Source organism: Talaromyces amestolkiae (genome assembly GCF_001896365.1).
Source record: "Talaromyces amestolkiae strain CIB chromosome Unknown scaffold18.1, whole genome shotgun sequence".
Taxonomy (NCBI): domain Eukaryota; kingdom Fungi; phylum Ascomycota; class Eurotiomycetes; order Eurotiales; family Trichocomaceae; genus Talaromyces; species Talaromyces amestolkiae.
Window position 1 is genome coordinate 404,984 of NW_024468054.1, and position 20,573 is coordinate 425,556.

The window sequence follows — 20,573 nt, forward strand, 5'->3', positions numbered from 1 at the left end:
ATAGAAAAGTCACTAAGAAACGGCGAATACCAGTGACTGGCGAATCATGAAGTCGAGTATGGGCCCATACGGAAGATGCCGAGTGTGGAAAAGAGGAAGATAGGGTATCTCGGGGGAAGCCGTGATCATAGCTACTATGCTGTCGATCTATATTTTTTTAGTTGTTGAACAGATCGTACGATATCGCATTCAAATAATCCTTACGAAATACTCTGTCTTTTTTATACGATATCTATTGAAACTTCATATAGTACTCATTTCCTCCTACATCTATTGCATCTTCCTATCATACGCACCCCGGTCCACAGCGAGATATAGCTCCTCATCACCCCGCCTGAGCTTTACAATGGCCATCATTACATCAACAAAGCCACGAGTCGTGAGCCTAGGCGAGCCCAAATTCGTGGGTAAAGAGTACCTCAAGGAATTCGAGACAAAATTTCGCTACTCTGTACTGCCCGCCACCAACCGCGCTGAGACTCAGCAGATGATCCCAGAGGACATCAAAAAGAATGGTCCAATTGACGCCTTCATTATCCGCATGGGCACTCCACCTTACGAGCCTTTTGATGAGGACTTACTCAAGGATCTGGTCCCCAACTGTAAGATCATTACGTCTGCGAGTGCCGGGTTCAATGAGTTCGATGTCGATTGGATGGCGTCTAAGGGAATGTGGTTTTGTAATACAGTCAATGCTGTTGCGGAGGCTACTGCTGATATGGCTATATTTTTGACATTAGCCACGCTCAGGAATACAACTAATGCGGAGAGGAGTGCTCGCAATGGTGAATGGAGATCAGGCGCTGGCTTGGTACCGGGTCGTGACCCCGGGGGCTTGACACTCGGAATCGTGGGTATGGGAGCTATTGGAAAGGTGACTATGATCATAGCCTCACAGTTGTTTACAGTTTAACTAATTCGTAAATAACCAGTATATGGCCAAAAAGGCTCTCGCATTCAACATGAAGATCAAATACTACAACCGCCGACAACTCCCTGCCGAGGAAGAGGCCAAGTACAACGCCACCTACTGCTCAACTTTGCACGAACTTCTTGGGTCTGCCGACGTCATATCTCTCAACTGCCCCTTAAACACCGAAACAACGAATCTAATCGGAGCCGCTGAGTTCGCAGCCATGAAAGACGGCGTGTTCCTCGTCAACACAGCCCGTGGTGCCGTTATCCACGAGCCCAGCCTCATTACAGCGCTTGAGAGCGGAAAAGTGGCTCGCGCTGGTCTTGATGTCTTTGTCAACGAGCCTAGTCCTGATCCGTACTTTTTGAAGAGTGATAAGGTCATTGTTCAGCCTCATTTGGGTGGGTTGACGGATGCTGCGTTCATGAAGGCGGAGAGAGAGTGTTTTGAAAATATTCGTGCGTTTTTCACGAAGGGGAAGCCGAATTCGCCTGTGCGGGAAATTAAGGCTAAGGTGTAAAAGGGCCATTCAGGTTGACATCTTGAGGCACTGATTCTAGTTGCATTGCAATAGATAAAAAAGGAATAGAGAACAACGCGAGTTACACGTGTATATATATGAAGTGTATAATGTATATACGTTGAGGTCCATGAATATAGCATCAATGTATTACTTGTATGTAACATTAAATATAGATGAAGCCTATGTTTGTTTACTACCTAATTACTAATATTACAAGCTAGCACTTGGACCAAGACGAGAGTCTGTAACCAATGCTATATTAGCTAATGCCCGAGGCCCCTTCGAACCCTGCATAATTTCATTAACAGTCCTCTGCTGCTCCCCTAGTGCCCTCCATCTCCAGGCTTTGATAGCCGGTCTATCGCAGCCAACCCCTTCCATCACATCAACAATCCAGTTCCCGAGACTGGGAAAGTACTTGAAGGCATGGCCACTCCCGCTCGTCGCCACCATTAGTCCATCGCTACCCGGCACCCTGTCAACGGTAAGATGATTGTCAAAGCTATCATTATACCAGCAGACGCGAGTCATGGAAATATGGATTCCTGCTTCTCCGAGTTCGGGCAGATAGTCATCTAGAAAAGTTTGAATTACGCTGAGCGCTTGTTTTGGTATTGCCTTGATCGTTTCCCCTTTGGTCCATCGAGTAATGGGTACACTGCGTTCGTGACCATCACTCTGTACCTGAGGATTTGTGTATTTGGTGCCCCGGTAGCCGATTTTGAGCCACCCATCGTCCGTACGGGGGAAGCCGTATAGTCCGCCAACATGGCCGTCACGCATCTTGTGCTGCCAGCTGGGGAAATTCTTGGGCGCGAACCGATCGTAGAGAGGAGAGTTCTTCGGGATCTTTAATAGCGCCACTGAACCTGCCGTGGCCTCATTTAGTCCATCGAGGGCTGGTAGGATTGATGGGGTCCAGCCTCCGCATGCGAGTATAACCATGGAAGCTCCGTGTGTCTTGCCATCGGCCGTACGGATACCGATTACGTTGTCCTTCTCGTTATGCAGTAGTTGCTTCAGTTCGCCTGCTACAGGGTCGAGGACGAATTTGGCGCCGTAGCTACGAGCCTTGTGTAGCGCAAAGCGACAGCCCTTGTCGGCATATGTCATACCACCTGTGCGATCAAACAGGGCCACGTTTGGTCGGCCGGGGGTTTGTCTCTTGAACGGCTCGAGATTTAGGCCGAGTGACTTTGCCAATTGTTGATCGTGTGCATTGGTAGTGACGAGCTGGGTGTTCTTGGGCATAGACTTGAGGCTAGCTTGCTCAAAAGGAGGCAATACAGGACCATCGGTCATGGATAAATGTCCATTGTTGACCCAAACACGATCCGAAGTAGTCATACCTGGAGGAACCGTCTGGCCGCTCTGTAGTTCGGCGTTCCACTGATTCCAGCCTTCCACAGCTTCGAGAGTTATATCCTGATAGATTATATCCTTGCCATACCCTGCTCTGATGATCTTGTTGATATCTGCAGATGCCGCATCGCAACCCTTGAAGTACGAGTATAGCGATTCGTCGTACGGTTGTTTGTCAAACACAGTCACACTGGTATAACCGCGACGGGCAAGGTGCAGAGCTGTACTGAGGCCAAAGGCGCCCGCACCCACAATGATGACCGGGTCTTTTTTGTTCGGACTTCTGGCCGCCATTCTGGTTGGTCTTCAAACACGGAGAGTAGGCTGATAGAGAATTGCGTATAGCATGATTTTTCTTATTATACCAGGACACCGTGCGAGAGGAAGTTCAATATCATTCCAAGCAAGTCTAAATTAACTGGGGAGAATATGGTGGTCGGATTCCCCCGAGATAACGAAGACAGAGATTCTGCTTTGATATAACTAGAGATGGTAGGAGTTCATCAAGTCAATAACACCCCGCTGTCATATGATACAGAATGAGATGATGGAATCTACTTAAATGAGAACTAGCATCAGAGGTAGGTAATTGACCCGGCTTGGGCCCTCGGCTTCTACCGAGTGCTAACGGTGTGCTGTGAGCCGGATAGTTCCCTGACTCTTAATTAGTACACCCATCTTATCGCTGCAGTGATAAACCCTAAGATAAACAGATCCGTCAATGTAGGTGTTTTCTATCAGATATCAGGAGCTCATGCCCTCGCCGAGTCATTGCCATTAGACCAAGCACTATTGGCGATTGGGGTGAAGAAAGACTACGTCCAGTGGAGAGAACACCGGCAAAATGGCTTTCAAGAACTCAACCCTCGCCAAGTACATCAAAAATATCAAGACTTCTCCACGGTCTTTGATTGCCAATCGCACGCTCTTGACGTCGTCGGCACTCTATGCACTTGCTGGAATCCCCCTGTGTAGGTTACTTCACTTCCTACTCAGGACAAAATCGACTAATTGGCTGCTCAGGTTGGGACCAAGGTTCAAGCGCCACTATACCCTCTCTTCCAGGCTTCTCTGCAGAGTTTGGAATCACGTCAGCATCCAACCCGAGCCAGGTTTCCAACTTCGTCTCCCTAGTATACATAGGATGCGGTGTCGGAGCCGCTCTTTCGTTCTTCATCAACGACCGCGTGGGCCGATTATGGTCCCTCCGTCTGTACTCCTTTATCTGGATTGTCGGCCAGATGATTGCCGTTGGCTCGCAAGGAAACCTCAAGACTATGTACGCCGGTCGAATTGTGGCTGGATTCGGCATCGGACCCCTTACTGTCATCGGACCTGTCTCGCTCGTGGAGATTGCTCCCTCTGAAATTCGGGGTCTACTCACCACCTGGTTCAGCGTTGTTCTCTTGCTGTCGCTTTTTCTGGCCGCATTCACGGTCTACGGCTGTTTTGTGAGCATGGTTGCTAGCTCGCTGCAGTGGCAGGKCCCMTTCTTTGTACCAACCATCCTCATGGCCTTTGTCATCCTCGCCAGTTTCTTTGTAAGTGAGAGCCCACGCTGGCTCTTCCTGAAAGGCCGCGACGAAGAAGCTACCGCTGCTCTTGTGAAGATCCGCGGCCTGCCACTGGATCATCCTCGCGTGCAATCCGAGTTACAAGATATCCAAAAATCCCTCGCCAAGGAGCGCGCCGCTTATGGAAATGCCACATCGTATTCCATTCGGGGCCTGGGAGCTATTCTGCGAGAAACTTTTCTAGTTCCGGCAAATCTCCGACGTACTCAACAAGCCTTCATGTCATATGCCCTAGCCCAGCTATCCGGCGCCAATAGCATCACAACGTATCTAGTTCCTATACTGAACTTGGTCGGTGTCAATGGCGGTACTTCGTACAGTCTCTTCATTGCTGGAATGTATGGAGTAGTCAAATTCATTTACACTCTGATTGCCAGCTTCTTTTTTGTCGACGCTCTTGGTCGTCGAAACAGTCTGTTTTTTGGTATCACGGTGCAGATGATGTCGGATATTTACATCGGCGTCTTTATCAAGTACCACCAAGCAGGACCCGTACCTAGTGCTGCGGGACAGGCTGCTCTCGCGGCCATTTTCATTCATGGCTTCGGCTATGCTGTAGGTAAGTGATTATTTTTTAGTCTTAACCTGCGAAAATTCCAAAACTGACTTCCACTGCAATACAGGTCTTCTAGTATTGCCCTACGTATTTGTCTCCGAACTATGGCCAAACCAAATCCGTTCATTTGGCGCCGCTCTAACCCAAACCTTTCACTGGCTATTCTTCTTCGGCGTCAACAAAGCCATTCCATCCCTTCTTTCCAGTACCCACAACTGGGGGGCGTTCCTCTTCTTTGCCGGTTGGTGTTTCTTGGCCCTCATCTACGCCTTCCTGGTGGTCCCTGAGACAGCCGGCGTGGATCTGGAAAAGCTGGATGCTTTGTTTGAGGGTCCTTGGTGGAATCAGTACAAGAGGCCTAAGGCTGTAGTGACCGAGTCTGTGGAGATAGGGTAGGCGTTCTTCCCACCTTATGGATGAACTTTGTCCAGACTGACCATCTATCAAGGCAGAACAGCGATAACGAAGAAACCCAGTCAGCAGACGCTGTTGCCATGAAGCAGTAGGGCTTTTATTGTTTAAATTGATATATACGATGTTGTGGGATTATTTGAATGACTCAGTTTTCCGTGCGACCTCGTTAATTGACCTATATAGGCTTGCCGGTAGGACAACATCAACCACATTCCATGTGCATATTCCTATTCGAAAGAAGAACACGTAGATACTTATGGAAATATAAACTTAGTTTCATTTATAGGCTACATGTAGCTCATACAAGTATTTGATGACGCCTAAACGCCAGCCACGGTCGGGCAGTCCCTTATATGACTGTATGGAGGACCCCAGAGCTGCACATGTGGTTGAGTTGTATTCTGATAACTGAAGACAAGACTGGAAATTTGAGTGTTGGACATCCCAGACGAAGACTATCACGTAGCTCCTAATAACTACCCATCCTAACAGCAACATAAGCCAAAGGAAAGAACCGCAAGAGCTCGGGGGTTTCCGAGCTGATAAGCTTTCCCTCGGCCTTCGCAGCGAGGTATCATACTGATCTATAAATGCCAGAAAACCTCACATACGAGGTAAAAGGGCAAGCAGAACAAGAGGAAGATAAGCAGCTTTGATAAGCAAAATGGCAAATTACAGACCTGAGGACCGGGATGGTCTGCCTCCAATTGGCTTCATCGCCGTGGAATGTTTCTTCTATCGTCCTGCTGGTGATGCGTTCAGTGAGTTCACATGGAATTTTCCTATTATTCGAGAGCTTGCCGAGGGCTCCAAGGAAGGTGTGCTTGTGTCAAAGGATGAATATAATGAGGAATTTATTGAGAGCTTTGTGGCTGCGGGCAAGAGATTAGCCGATAGAGGCGCTTGTGGAATCATCACCAGCTGCGGTTTTTTGGCCATAGTACAAACCCTGTAAGCAATGTGTTCGTCTGGATGGTAGGGTTGTTTTATGATGCTGACACAAATAGTCTCGCTGCGAGACTCCCTATCCCCGTTGCAACCTCTTCTCTCATCCAGATCCCTTCCATCCTCGCTTGGCTTGTACCAAACCAAAAAATCGGAATCATAACCTACAACGCTGACGAATTGGGACCCTTACATTTCGAGCGTCTCGGAATTCCAAAAGAGAATGCCGCTCGCTGCTACATCCGCGGCGCTCCCGCAGGAGGCCATCTACAGCGACTAGTCCGCATGCAGAGCCCCTACGACTTCGATGCCATCGAGACTGAAATGATCGATGCAGCAAAAGGCCTCGTTGCGGACCACTCTGACATCGGCGCAATTGTGCTTGAGTGCACGCAGATGCCACCGTTTGGGCAGTCGGTTCAGAACGCTGTGAATTTGCCTGTGTATGATGTTTATACGATGGCGAGCTGGTTTTATTCGGGTGTAGTCAGGAGACGGCCGATTCAGTGGAAGGATTTAAACAGTCAGCGGACGGGGCCTATGGTGGAGAGGAATCTTATGTAGTTTATAGTATGTTTCTTGAATATTTCAGAAATTTGGGTGCAACGAGTGCTTCAAACATCGCTGTGCCTTCAAAAAAGATCGTCATATGTACTGAAAAACAAGTATCAGGGCTGGATTACATGTAGGGTTATGCCAATTTGATTTTCGGAGGAACCCGTCCGTCTATCTGGATATCTTCTCCGAATATTGGCCTTTCGAATACCGAATACAGTACCACTATATTGACATGAATTCATAATTCCCTAAAGCTCATTGTTTCGTACCAAAGGAGATTTCAACTTCAAAAATTTTGATTGCAAGCTCTGCTTTTGTGTTCGAGCGTACAGAACATCCGGGTCAATAATGGAACATCCCAGAGCATTCCTGAAGCCCTCCAGTTCAGCGTGTTGTCTGAAATCATGTCTCTTGAAGCGAATTGGGTTTCTGGTTCAAGTTGGACTGGAAAATACCCGCCGCCGAGAACAGCAGAAAGTCCTCGTAAGAGTTTGGGGAGGTGTCGAGAACTGTAAGGTAAAATCAGCTTGGAAACGCCTGATACCTCATTCTCTCGTTCACTGGACTCGAGCTTTCATTTTCCGACTGTATGAGAAGCAGGCATAAGAAAACCTCCTCAATTTAACACTCAGCTCAAAGGTGCTGATCTTGCTTGGGTAGTAGTATCCAGTAAGAATGGCTCCCTCCTTAGGGCTCGTTTTTCTTTTTGGAAATGTGGAGACTTCATAATGAACCAATCAAACAATGTCTTGAAAATTGCTGCCTCAGGAATAAAGCATCCGGTGCGCCACATGTTTTGACGCACCGCCACAGTGAGTGGCGGACCTTTGCGTCACTGCCTTCCTTCGTGAAGCGGGGTTCTTGGTTGCCGGACAACAGACAAATATTAAATTTTGTCTTTACTTTTTATTTCTCTCCACTTCCTCTTTCAAGTCACTCTAGATATTTTCTAGAAGCTGTCTCTCTCTTATCTCCGGAGATCCCACATATTTTGTTCTTCATCGCAGGAAACAAACCTCATTCCTGACGTTGGCTGAGGCAAACACGCAGGGAAGTCGCCACCAGCAAGATGTTTATGCTCCGAAACGGTATGTCCGAACCCCTGTCAACACCCCTCCAACCTTAGCCGCCCCATGCGACACAACACAGCCAGCGAGATGAAGACTAACAGCAATTAATCATCACAGTGAGCAAATATCTCTTCGGAGACGCTTCGAAAGAGGCCATCATCGACATTCCCCAAGGCCAACTATACCTCGTCCGTCCCCTGTCGCCAAAGGGATACTCCGAGCTGATCTTCAAAGACGCCGTCGCTACCATTCGTCGGACAGGACAAGAGTTTCAGTACCAGCTTGTTGTCCAACGGGCTTACGAGGAAGGAGAGGAAGAGCTCGCCGAAGAGGAAGACGAAGAAGGAGCCGCTGACGCACTAGATAAGGACGAAAGGGTCTTCTTGCTCGATCAAGCTCTTCACTTTCGATCGGTCGTTCGAGACGGCGGAGAAAAGGTTCTTGCCTGGAGAGATTTAAGTGGCGATCCCGGTGATTTGTACGAATTTGTCTGCGACTCCTCCGTTTCGCCAGATAAAGTCGCGACCTTTGAATCTGCTGCGGTACAGTGCCAGTACGAGAGGAAATACCGAAGAAGCTTCCAGCAGGCAACCGAAGAGGAGTTGCAAGAGTTTTCATTCGAAGAAGATAGTCCTATCCCATCGGCAAGCCCGATTGATTCACCACGGGGTCCAAGCGCAGCCGAATCTACAGCAGCTATGGCGAAGGACGTGGAGTACGCAACAAAGAAAGGCATAATCAAGCCTATTGGGGAGACTACCGCGGTACCAGTGGCAGGTAACGTGCCAGAGGCCCGAGAAATCCTTGCCAAAGAACGTGCAGAGCTGCATATGTTCGATTTTGCTTCCGGTACTTTTATTTTACAAGACAGCGAAGTCATTGCGACGGTTTCTGAGATTGGTAACTGGCAGTATTGGCTTCAAATTACTGGCAATGAGAAAGAATGGCTTGGCCAGTCTGTCGTTGGCGACATCAACCCCGTGTTCAATTTTGAGTACCTTTCATTCATCTTCAACCACTACGCAGATGATGGCTCAGCATACTCCTGGCTCCTTAGATTCAAGGACCAACCGACGGAAGAGAGGTTTCAAGAAGGTCTTATGCAGGCACTATGGGAACAGTTGAATGAGATCAAATGGGAGAAGCAAAAGGAAAATGATCGCGACTATGTTCTTGATGCCTTCCAGGATCTTACTATGGAGGATCAAGAGCCCGAAAAGGAAGAAGAGGCGGAGGAGGAAGAGGAAGAGGAAGAAGAAGATGAGGGCCAACGAAGCGAACACTATGATACTGACGAAGAAGAGGATGATGTGCTTACCGGTCTTCGTGATGAGAACGTCAACTCTCAGCTTGCTGTTGGTTACAAGCACGATCGGTCATTTGTCGTCCGAGGCTCTAAGATTGGTGTATTCAAGCACACCCCTACTAACAACCTCGAATTTTCGACAAACATTTCCAAAGTGGAGACACCTGGCGGCAAACTGTTCAGCCCTAAGAAAGTCATGCTTCATGCCGAAGACTCGAATATGATTTTGCAGGATGGAACGAACCCTAATGCTCTGTATCGTATGGATCTCGAGTATGGCAAAGTTGTTGATGAGTGGAAGGTCCACGATGACATTGGTGTCACTACATTTGCCCCAGAACAGAAGTTTTCTCAGATGACGGGGGCGCAACCATTTTTGGGTGTCTCGAACAATGCTCTCTTCCGAGTTGATCCACGTCAATCGGGCAACAAGTTAGTTGATGCTAACTTGAAGCAATATGCCAGCAAGAACGATTTTTCTGCTGCCGCAACAACAGAGAAGGGTTATATTGCTGTCGCCTCCAACAAGGGTGATGTTCGTTTGTTTGACCGTCTTGGAATCAATGCCAAGACCCATATTCCAGCTTTGGGTGAGCCGATTATTGGTCTTGACGTTTCTGCTGATGGTCGATGGGTTTTGGCCACTTGCCGCACCTACTTGCTCTTGATTGATGCTATGCAAAAGGATGGCAAGAATGAAGGCAAGCTTGGTTTCGAAAAGTCTTTTGCCAAGGACTCTAAGCCCCAGCCTCGCCGTCTAGGTCTGCAACCAGCTCATGTTGCTCAATTCCAACATGAGACCAAGCAGCCTTTGGCATTTACACCTGCTCGATTCAATACAGGTGTGGACAGTGAAGAGACTTCTATCATCACCGCAACTGGTCCTTTCATCATCACCTGGAACTTGAAGAAGGTTCTCGCCGGAAGGAAGGATCCTTACACCATCAAACGCTACGGTGAGAACGTCATGGCCGACAACTTCCGTTTTGGCTCAGACAAAAATGTCATTGTTGCTCTTCCAAATGAAGTCAACATGGTTCAAAAGAAGAGCTTCAAGAAACCGACTCGAGAGAGCATTGCAGGCCCTATGACTCCAGCACGTAAGAGCGCGGCTCACCGTTTGGGTCGGAACGATATTGTCAACTCTCCTTACTAGTTATCTATCTTGCATGATTGACGTTTCTCTTTTGTTTTGGCGTTCCCTTGCTTAAAATTTTCCCGCCAGACATTGCTGATGTTTATGCCCATACCCCTGATATCATTTTGCTTTTCCCTTGACGCAGTTTGAATTTTACTGCTCCTTGATCCTTCATCAGCCTTCTTGCCTTATGCAATTGTATGACTAGTTTCTCTTCTGTGATTTGACTTACGACTACAGTAGTAAGTAGGTAGCAATTAATGAATACATCACACGCATACAATGTCCTGTTTTCACTCAAGTAAAAGAGAGAGTGAGTGAGGCATAGGTTGCATCAATACTATTTTGGTATCTATCAAGAAGATCGACTACTTGCAGTTAAATTAAGTACTAATATACCAAATCTCCACCCCCAAAATATCAAATTTTGAGCCTTCATCTGAAAGAGGCTCATTCCCAAACGTGGGACACGAATCGCTAACACCTTTTTCGACCGAATCGTCGATCCAAAGGCCGTAGTGGCCGTCCCTATCACCAAGCTTAATTAGTACAATTGTTAAAAGGACGGAGGTAAAAGAAGGGGAAAGGGAGGCGTACCCTCCACCGACACTCAAAAACCCCGTTTCACAGAATATCATGTAGTCGTTCATACCACTATAAGGGAAGGCTTTGAATCGTATGCGTTCGGGGGTGCTTGTGCCGCTGTTCGTGCCCTGAGTCTGGGCTAATGAGAGTAGATGATTACTGTTGCTGTTGTTGATATTTCTGTCGGATCGTAGGGTTGGTGTGCTCGCTCTCAGTGTCGTGCTTCGCACAGCATGCGTCGTGTCTGCGCTTGGTGGAGGAGGGAAGCCGGCGCGTTGGAGTTCCTCGTCTGTCATTGTATGATATTCACCACCTCCATTGCTCTCAGCTCTTTCGTCATTTTCGTGATTCTCATTACATCCTCCGTTATTTTGATTATGGTTGTTATCGTTGTGATTATTCCACATCCCCTGGGTACGCCCCAGAACACTGGCCCGCCACAAAAAGCATTCCCCCGTCCCATAAAAGTGTGACGCCGGATGCGGCGCATCGGTCAAATACGCACCAAACACTGCGCCGGCACCATCATCAGACGCATCGCGAACAACAAGCACGTATCCAGCGCGCGGGTTGTGTTCGCTGATTTTGCGGCAGTGATCGTATAGCGTGCTCAGCGAAGAGCCATCACGCTCGAGGCTGTATGCCAGACGCCATGTGTCGACTAGTTGCAAGCGGGGAGGCACGAGGAGACGGATTTCTTCGGCGAGGGCGCGGGAGAGGATTGCAGTGTTGGACGATGATTTGAGGGTTAGAGGCGTCAAGGGAGGAGGTTGGAAGGGCGAGGCGGTGCGTTTGGGTGTGTAGAGAGATGTGGAGGATGAGTGTGTGCTGTTCATGTTGGCATTTCTTGCATTGCGCCTGTTAGTGTTGTTGTTGTCCGGTTTTTGGGGTGGGTCGGTGAGGCGGCGGTATAGACCGGATACGACACGGCTGACGGGGTACGAGAAGTAATTGCTGTTCTGGTTGTGGTTGTGATTGTTGTTATTCGAGTGATCTGATAGCGACGATGATGATGTGGCGGCTGTTGTGGTGGTAGTTGTTGAAGGTGGTCTGGTACCGAGGGGAGTGCCGGACCGTGATACTGATCTCGAGCTGGTAGTGGACATGTGCGATTTTCTTTCTACTAATTAGGGCGTTATTGAGCTTGCATGTTAAGAACTTGGAGGTTGACAGATGTTCGTAGGATCTGAGCAGTTGAAACTTGAAACTCGCCGAGATAAGCTCCACTGTTTAAAGGTTACCCCACAATCAGTCCACAGTCTGCAACACAACAAAAGGTTAAACAAGATTAAGCAGCCAGAGAAATTGCTTCGTATGAATATGAGAATATGGGTATATCTAACATTACTTCGTGATCTACATGTACATACTCGATTAAATGCCCGGTCGAAGATCGACAGTCTCAAATTCCAACCCCTTGGCTTCAAAAACATGTCCCGGTCGAAGCGCATCCGTGTACAAATTCGTCTCAGCGTGAGGATGAAAGAGTCCTTTTTGAGTGCAGCCAAGTACGGACTTCAAGCCAGGAGGATCAGTAAGTCGGAATACTCCCCAGTCCGGATCTTTCGATGGAGCACAGACTATTGCAATACTCTCCGGTAGCATGGCTTGATAGCCGCAATGCGTGTGAAGATCCCTGGAGCTCATGAAGCATGTCTGCGTCGGATGTGTATGAATCCAGCCGAGCACCATGAGATCTTCGGAATCACAAAAGTCAAAAATGGCCGATTCATTGACCGTTTCACAGGTGTCGGATGTCGATTCTTGCTCAGGGATGAGCAATTTAGATACAAATAAGGCATTCGAAATCAGTGTACCGCACAGAATACCGCATGTCTCAAGGTTGCGCCGAGTATTTGAATCTGCGAGTCGTAGGAATTCGTGGCGGAGATTAGGGGGTAGAAACAACGTCCTGAGAGGAGTTCCATTTTCAAGATATGCTGATGGTTTGAATGTGAATGTCGACGGGTTGAGGTCTGAGGGATCTGCTTGTGGTTTCGGGGCGACGGCCGTTTCTTTTGATGGTAAAGGCGGGCCTGTAGACGATAGCTTGCTCGGACGCGGAGGGGGCTCTTCTATCGAATAGTGATTCTCTTTGTATTCTTTCGGAGGCGGCGCAGGAGCCTTCACTGGCTCTACCTGACTGAATGCCCGTTCTGGCACGCTTTGTTGGTATGCAATGAATTGTTTTTGTTTAGGCACAGTGGGATATCTGTATGCCGGGGACGCTTCCACTCGTTCGGGTCGAGGCTGATCGTGTCTCTGTTGTGGCTCTTCCATGCGCGACCGAACTTCCTGAATGCGCCGAGCCAAATCATCCGTAGTGCTACTTTTCTCTTCACCTAGAGCTTGCTCCCAGTCTCCCCACATGCCCCCGGTCCTGCGAGTGCGTTCTTCATCTTGACTTATACCTGTCGCCCTAGCTCTTTTGACGGTTTCTCGACGGTTTATCTCCCTATGAGCAATCTGCACCGCAAGCTCTCTGTTTTCTGCTGCTTCCAAGGGTTGTGCTGTACCGGACAGCGCCGGATCGGAGATGGGTGGATAACGAGAGGCCGGAGGATCATGCCGTAGTTGAGAACCCTGAGTTTTCCGTGCCTCGCGGCTCTGTAACAACTGCTGATATCGTTCATAGCGTTTGTTTATCTGCGGTTTCAAGCCTTCGAGCTTCTTGATGTTGATCCTGACCTGCTTTTCTGCAGTGATAAGCCCTTGACGATTGCTCGGGTCTTTCGCATCGGGATGGTTGACTAGGTTTACAAGGACTAGTTGCGCATTTCGAAAGAGTAGTAAATAAGCTTGTTCGTCGTGACCCTCACGTTCGTATATTTCGGCCTGATGAGAGAAAGCTGTTGTTAGCACCTGGCATTTGTAAACTGTCTGGACGGAATGACGAACCTCCTTGACTAAAGAATTCGCGGTCCTTAACCAGTATTTAAGCGGTATGTTAGGATTGTATTCGTAGTCCTGAGCCAGACGGGTGATTTGTTCGACGTTGTGCGGCGCTGAAGAGACCCGGTTGGATGCCATGTCGTCAACTCAATGGCCCCTGCATCTGGAGGTGTCCGACAAAAGAAGATTTAGGGTAACTTTTGTTTTAAGTGTAAAGCATTTGATTATATTGAGACATTTGTGCTGCTAGAAGAGTATCAGAGTGAGGATAGGTTCATGGTCCAGGGTTTGCGCAGTTGGAGGCGGCGCGTTTCGGGCAGGCAGCATAAATGTCAGGTGGGGTGCGGCATCCCCAGGGTTGCTCCTTCCTTGTTCTCGCAACGACACAGGGACTAGAATAAAATAAATTGTAGTCGACTCACTTCATTGCTCACATCCCTGGCACTCCAATCAACTTTCACGCTCTAGGAAAATCGAGCTATTGGTATTCGAAATGGTTCACAGGGCCTCATGGCGGCGATTGGAGATAATCAGATTAGATCCGAAGCCCCCATTGGTCATCGTAGCTTGCTACGTACTTTTTTTTCCAGCGCCGATGAATTTCCAAGCTGTTTCATCCACAACAATAGTCTCGTTTTTGACATGACATCACTCGTGCGCTCAACTTCGGGAAATACCTTGGAAATCAGCCTTGACATATGTAATAGATGTCAGATTTCAGCTTCCTTGATCCCAATCGATGAATCGTTGTTGTCGCAATGGCTTTCTCTGCCCTCGAACGAAGGCGTGCAGTTGGGTCAATACGCTGCTGGTGAACAGCAAACATCGTCGACTGTTCTCTACATCTCATGAACAGTATGGAAGACTGGACGTATCACCAAAAGCGACCCCAAAGGTCGAGAAGAAAAAGGGGACAGGAAGTCTTCACAAGGCCAACATAGTAGGCGACAAGCTTTGTGGTAAGATCAAATGACTGGCTTGCGATCAATGAGGGGGTATTAACCGCGTCTTGCTTAGATGATATCACTCAGCAGCTATCGAATGTACTGACTGTCAACAAACCATCCGTCATTCTCGACCTATACCCTGGCCGCCCAGTCCTATCCTCGAAGATCAACGACCTTGTTCAGCCTTATCGGCACATCCTCGTCGAGCCGCGCGTATCTCGAGTTTATCATAAGCACCTCAACGAGCTACGTCAGAAGGATAAGGAAAAATTTCAAATACACAAGGAGAGAGTACATTATGGTTCATTACATGGAATCGGTTGGTTGGAGCTACTGGATAAGTACGTTCCTGCAGAGGTACCTCCAGGCACTCCAAAAGACCTACTCGTCATCGCCAACTTGACCGACAGAGTGTTCAAGAATGCTTCACGAATATGGGCAGCCCTTGTCGGACACTCTCTTCTGAATCGAGGTCGATTTAGTGACTGGAACGTTCGAACTCTCATGATTCTTCCTCCAGAGGAGGCTGAGTCGATCATACCACGTTCAATCCGCAATAGGAGGAAAGTGGCATTACTGAACGAGGCATACTCTCGGCGATCTTTTGTTGTCGCCGAGACTGATAATACCGAAAACGTCATTCCACGAGGATACGAGCTCGTTGAGAAAAGCGCCGCTTTGGTCGCTCAACGAATGGCAGAAAATCAGATCGTTCTACCTCAGCTTCGCATAAGAGGTACTCCAGAGTCATACACTGAAGTACCTGCAGGTCCGAGGACGGAACCATATGCCGCAAAATATCCGCTCTTCGCCGGAGAGCCGTTCAAAGAGTTCTTAGAGAAAAAACATTTGTACGAAGGCATCATCAACAGGTACTATCAGAAACATGGAGGAACGATAGAAGCTGAAATGAAAGATGCGAGGGCACGTACCCCGGTCGTGCGTATTGCGAAAGAACTGGCCAAACAAAAAATCGACCTTACGCTAACTGAGACCATTGTGCAAGCAAAATTGAATGCAGCAGATTTTGAGGAAGCAAAGCGATACAAGGAGATTGTCAAGAAGAACCCGAAAATGAAAGAATTCGTGGACCGCAGGCGGAGTTTTTTCAAGTTGCGCGCTCAGATCATGCATCTTGCAGGAGATTTGGCCAAGCTCGGGCTGCAAATCCACTCCTATGAAGAGAGATTCCTTAAATTGAAATTGAATTCACTGAAACTTGCAGAAGACCGGCTGTATCGAGAAGCTATTAGCCATTATTCTACGAATAAGTCGAATAAGCAAGCGACAAAAATCAGCCGGGATTATACAAGGGCGCGTGCTTCAGTCGTGCATCTAGCCAAAGCAGCAGATGCTGCAGTAGATCTAGCCAAGCAGCAAATTGAAATCGCCTCTCTCGAAGAGACACTCGCCAAAGCGAAGCAAGATCCAGCAACGGAGGCAGCGGAGCTTGAGCGGCAAAATTCATTCTTGGTCGATTTGAGAAAGAAGTTCACCGAGCAAAGCTCCGAAGCTCTGACTCACGCTAGCAGGAAGCTGCCAAATCTGGTAAACGACTATCGTGTTGCGCTTGGGGCGTCGGGCGATATCAAAGACTCTACGTTGCTCTGGGACCACCGACCGTTCGAACCGCTTTATATATACCCGAAGGAGGTATCGCCAAAGGGGAGTGGCTGCACCGTGATTTATAATGAACCGGAACCGAAAGAAGAATTATTTGAAAAGTTTGCGATTGCTGATGCTCATGATCGGCACGACGAAGCGGTCGAAATGGCTCTCTCAATCGTAGGCACCTTCGGCATTCGGGCCAGAGAGACCGTCGCCGATATGCTTGACAAGCTCTTCCCAGGTCAATCTACTGCAGAGGTTGTCAAGCTTGTCCCTGAGTTATTTGACTCCATTCCCAGGCAACTTCGTCTTCCCATCAGGAAAGACACCTCGGAGCTGCCACCAACCACCTCCACTTCTACAAAATCGATACCAGCCTCATTCTACGACGGATTCGAATACATGCCCGACCAAATCACTCTTCAATGTCTCCCTATAAGCGCACTTATGAGCTTACTGAAAGCATACCTGAACACGCCGAACGCGAGATCATTTCTGCAGGTTAATCGCAGTCTCGGTGGATCTGCGACATTGTTTGCGCTCCGCACGTGGGGAAATGACTCTTAATTTAGGTCTGGATGTCTTCCAATCACTTATTGTGTTATATGTATATTAGATTTTGGCGTTCTTTCTTTTTGGGTATAGAGATGCATGGATTGGTGTTATTGTATAACAGATATAGAAAAAGACATCCCCAGCGTTTGCATTGTCTATGGGAGTTTGGACCTGACTTGTTGTCAAATCACGTGTAATAACATACTCTGCCATAAAACATAGAACCAACCTTACGTCGTATTGATATCAAAAGAAGAACTAAAGCCCCAATATTTTGAACAAAATGGCCCTGAAAGGTAGACCGGATACAGTATAAAAATATTACTGATAGATAGGTGCCGCCGATGATCCTACAGCTGATGGCACAAATTCCGGTGCCGTAGGATCAAGTCCACGGGTCTCTTCGGCCTGGCTCGCGTTCACATTGGGAGGACTTCTACTCTGTGGATGTAGTGCTAGCAAACGACCTTGGCATCGCTGTGGACGCGATCTGTAGGGAGTTAAGCGTTGTTGGTCCCGATCCCATGTTCGACCGTAGTTCTGCCACCATAGTAGGTGCGGTAGGAAACCTTGCTGCTGCCCGTATTGTAGCTGGATTTGTTGTAGCGACTGCAATTGTAATCCCTGTTTTACTCCTTGCTGCAATTGTAGCGACTGCATCTGTGATGCTCGAGGTACTGCTTGCTGGACCTGTTGGTGGCTAATACCTGGTCTTGTTTGTGATCGCTGCATAAGCGGCAGATTGGAAGCTCCTTGTTGGGCTGACTGACGAACCGCTGCATTTGTCGCCGGTTCCCTGTGCGCATACTGATTCGTGGGTGCATAATCGCGTTCCATCAAAGCGTCCATGTTCTCTGTAGCATTCAAGCAGTATTGACAGAGGATGTCGTATTCCGCATTTCGGGGATATGGGTTGTCTTTGTTGACTTGTACCATCCTTGCCAGATTATCATTGTCAGGATTTAGGACCTTGAGCCAGGTGGGAAACTCGTCGAGGGCGATTAGAGGCTGCAATGAGCGGTCAGGACGAAGAATGTAGAATAAAGGACGAGAAACAGAGAGGGCTTCGTCTGTGTCTGTGTTTGTTTCAGTTATGTTCGCGGAGCGAGCGGACATGGCAATGTTTGGTTGGTGTAATCAAGAATAGTCGATAGAAGACATTCGAATAATGAACGTACATCAGTAAAAGAGCGTATACTGTATGTTGGTGTTGATGTAGATGAGTGATAGACACTGATCGGTTCACGAACAGAAATGGACCTAAAGGTAGTTGTGAGCAAAGGAAGGAGCAATGCAGACATTTCCGTGATTGCTTTAAGGGCATCTCCATTTGGTATCCGTTCGAATTCTACTAATTTATGGTCTCTCAGCAACATACGCTGGTCAACAGCTTCGCAGATCATCCTATCGAAGAACAAGAAAAAAACAAGAGAAAATGGAAAAGAGCTCCACGAGGTAATTACCCAAAATGGTTAGGCTGTGGTCTACCCCACGTTCCACTTCTTTGCAGCCAATCACAGTGCGACAATCGTCATCTACTTCAATCATCGCGATGTCAGGTTTCGCGACTTGACGACTGACATCTCCTCATTTCATCTTCTAATTGTGTATTCCATCGAGTTTGAATCAGTCGCAATTGAAGAAAGGATCTGGCGACCCCCTGGATGCCGCAAATTCAACATGAAGGCAGCATCTAGCTCTGGCTCTACGGCAGCTGCAGAGGTTGCGACCCCTACGAAGCCATCAAACAGCTTCACCGTCTTTGCAAACACGATCAATGGCAAGGCTTCTTTGAACGGTAAGAAGGCACAGGCAATCAACCCCTCGACTCGGCGTCCATTATGGGATGTCCCGGTGGCAACAAATGATGATATCGAGAATGCCGTTGCTGCGGCAAAAGAGGCCTTTGAGACATGGTCGCGAACTCATTGGAACGAAAGAGCAAAGTACATAACCAAAGCCAAGGACGCGTTGATGGAAATTAGGGACGACATGGCTGAGTTGATCATGCAAGAAGCGGGGAAGCCTGTAAGTACCGTCGTAACGGGAATGGCATGCATGCTAACACGTTGAAGTTGCAATTCGCCAAGATGGAGGTGGATCATTCGGCAAGGTTCTTGTCCTATTACTGTCAGTCTCATACATCCCAGTCATATTAGCTTGCTAATAGCCAAAGCTTCGCATCCGGAACTAGAGACAAAAGTAGTTACAGACAACGACGAACTCCGCCTAACAGTCAGATATGTTCCGATGGGTGTTGTTGTAGCCATCTGCCCATCGATCCACCCATTGCTGCTAGCGGTAGCCAAAATCGGAGCAGCATTGATAACCGGCAACGCTGTGATTGTCAAGCCATCCCCCTTTACGCCATATAGCACTCTGAAATTTATTGAGTACACCAAATCAATCTTCCCACCCGGGGTTCTTCAAGCATTGAATGGCGACGAAAAGCTGGGCCCCGCCTTGGTCGAGCATCCTGATATACAGAAAATCGCATTTACAGGCTCAACTGCCACTGGAAAGAAAGTCATGGCTGCTGCTAGCAAGACTCTGAAGCGTGTGACGCTGGGATTGAGTGGGAATAACGCATGCATTATCTGTCCCGATATTGATGTCTCTGTGGTGGCTCCTCAGGTCTCGGTTGGCGCTTTCTTGAACTCGGGTCAATCTTGCCTCGCCACTAGACGTATTTATATACACGAGGAGATATACCAAGAGTTTATGCAGCATATGATCGACGTGGTGAAGCTGTGGAAAGCAAGTCCTTCTTTGCCAGGGGCAGGAAATGTACTTGGTCCAATTCAGAACGAGTTACGATATCGAACTGTTAAACAGATTGTCGAAGAGTCAAAAAGAAAAGGCCTCACTTTTGCATTGGGTAATGCAGATTTTGATGAGGATAACCACTTTGTGATCCAGCCTGCAATCATTGATAATCCTCCTCATGACTCTCGCGTCCTGATGGAAGAGGCTTTCGGTGCGTATCAACGACATTATTTCAACGGATATAACTGATTGTCGTGCTAGGTCCTATCATATCTCTCTTTCCATGGAAAGACGAGACCGAGGTGATCAACTGTGTGAACGACACAAAGACTGGACTTGGAGCTAGCGTCTGGTCAGGCGATATGGACCATGCAGTTGCTATCGGCGAGCAGATTAAAGCCGGCATGGTAACTATCAACAGTCACCCGGCACCGCTTCCTAGTGGGTTTTTGTCTGGATGGAAGGAGAGTGGACTGGGCGGAGAATTGGGCACCGAGGGCCTTTTACCATATTGTAACGTGCAAACCATGTATTGCTATAAGCTGCCAGTTGCGCCGGGTTCTGCTGAAGCTGATTGAGAACAAACCCCACAAAAAATGCATGTATGTATCAGTATGTTTATCGCCCATGAAGTTTTGAATCAAATCCTGATCAAAGCACGCTCAAATCTCTACCCATTATACCTAACCGCATAACCCCTGTAAATCCAATTTGCGTCTCACACCACTGGAACCCGATTGCCGGCCTACCCAACCATGATCTTCCTAGTCCCATCCTCGGGATCTCGCCGCAATACCAAAATACAGCGAACCTCTGGATTGACGATGACATTTACGATCTGTAGAGCGAAGTATATGG

The 20,573-nt window shown here is 48.1% G+C and overlaps 9 protein-coding genes across 9 annotated transcripts; 5 read left to right on the forward strand and 4 right to left on the reverse strand.

Annotated features, from left to right (window-relative positions):
• Positions 1–346: 346 nt before the first annotated feature.
• BHQ10_008205 (uncharacterized protein) lies at positions 347–1,436 on the forward strand (the record flags this gene model as incomplete). Its single annotated transcript, XM_040880985.1, has 2 exons — positions 347–874; positions 933–1,436. 2 exons carry the CDS (start codon positions 347–349, stop codon positions 1,434–1,436), a joined length of 1,032 nt encoding a protein of 343 aa, XP_040736707.1.
• A 213-nt stretch (positions 1,437–1,649) lies between these two features.
• Positions 1,650–3,095, reverse strand: BHQ10_008206 (uncharacterized protein; the record flags this gene model as incomplete). The annotated part of the gene is made up of 1 exon (XM_040880986.1): positions 1,650–3,095. One exon carries the CDS (start codon positions 3,093–3,095, stop codon positions 1,650–1,652), a length of 1,446 nt encoding a protein of 481 aa, XP_040736708.1.
• A 550-nt stretch (positions 3,096–3,645) lies between these two features.
• On the forward strand, positions 3,646–5,437 carry BHQ10_008207 (uncharacterized protein; the record flags this gene model as incomplete). Its single annotated transcript, XM_040880987.1, has 4 exons — positions 3,646–3,772; positions 3,825–4,934; positions 4,999–5,323; positions 5,380–5,437. 4 exons carry the CDS (start codon positions 3,646–3,648, stop codon positions 5,435–5,437), a joined length of 1,620 nt encoding a protein of 539 aa, XP_040736709.1.
• A 572-nt stretch (positions 5,438–6,009) lies between these two features.
• BHQ10_008208 (uncharacterized protein) lies at positions 6,010–10,380 on the forward strand (the record flags this gene model as incomplete). The annotated part of the gene is made up of 4 exons (XM_040880988.1): positions 6,010–6,296; positions 6,353–6,733; positions 7,899–7,936; positions 8,036–10,380. The coding sequence occupies 4 exons, from the start codon at positions 6,010–6,012 to the stop codon at positions 10,378–10,380; spliced, it is 3,051 nt and encodes a 1,016-aa protein (XP_040736710.1).
• Positions 10,381–10,745: 365 nt separating this feature from the next.
• Positions 10,746–12,053, reverse strand: BHQ10_008209 (uncharacterized protein; the record flags this gene model as incomplete). The annotated part of the gene is made up of 2 exons (XM_040880989.1): positions 10,746–10,890; positions 10,960–12,053. 2 exons carry the CDS (start codon positions 12,051–12,053, stop codon positions 10,746–10,748), a joined length of 1,239 nt encoding a protein of 412 aa, XP_040736711.1.
• Positions 12,054–12,321: 268 nt separating this feature from the next.
• BHQ10_008210 (uncharacterized protein) lies at positions 12,322–13,977 on the reverse strand (the record flags this gene model as incomplete). The annotated part of the gene is made up of 2 exons (XM_040880991.1): positions 12,322–13,782; positions 13,846–13,977. 2 exons carry the CDS (start codon positions 13,975–13,977, stop codon positions 12,322–12,324), a joined length of 1,593 nt encoding a protein of 530 aa, XP_040736712.1.
• A 601-nt stretch (positions 13,978–14,578) lies between these two features.
• Positions 14,579–16,961, forward strand: BHQ10_008211 (uncharacterized protein; the record flags this gene model as incomplete). The annotated part of the gene is made up of 2 exons (XM_040880992.1): positions 14,579–14,798; positions 14,857–16,961. 2 exons carry the CDS (start codon positions 14,579–14,581, stop codon positions 16,959–16,961), a joined length of 2,325 nt encoding a protein of 774 aa, XP_040736713.1.
• Positions 16,962–17,270: 309 nt separating this feature from the next.
• BHQ10_008212 (uncharacterized protein) lies at positions 17,271–18,065 on the reverse strand (the record flags this gene model as incomplete). The annotated part of the gene is made up of 1 exon (XM_040880993.1): positions 17,271–18,065. One exon carries the CDS (start codon positions 18,063–18,065, stop codon positions 17,271–17,273), a length of 795 nt encoding a protein of 264 aa, XP_040736714.1.
• Positions 18,066–18,629: 564 nt separating this feature from the next.
• Positions 18,630–20,293, forward strand: BHQ10_008213 (uncharacterized protein; the record flags this gene model as incomplete). Its single annotated transcript, XM_040880994.1, has 4 exons — positions 18,630–18,977; positions 19,025–19,079; positions 19,126–19,926; positions 19,977–20,293. 4 exons carry the CDS (start codon positions 18,630–18,632, stop codon positions 20,291–20,293), a joined length of 1,521 nt encoding a protein of 506 aa, XP_040736715.1.
• Positions 20,294–20,573: the final 280 nt, after the last annotated feature.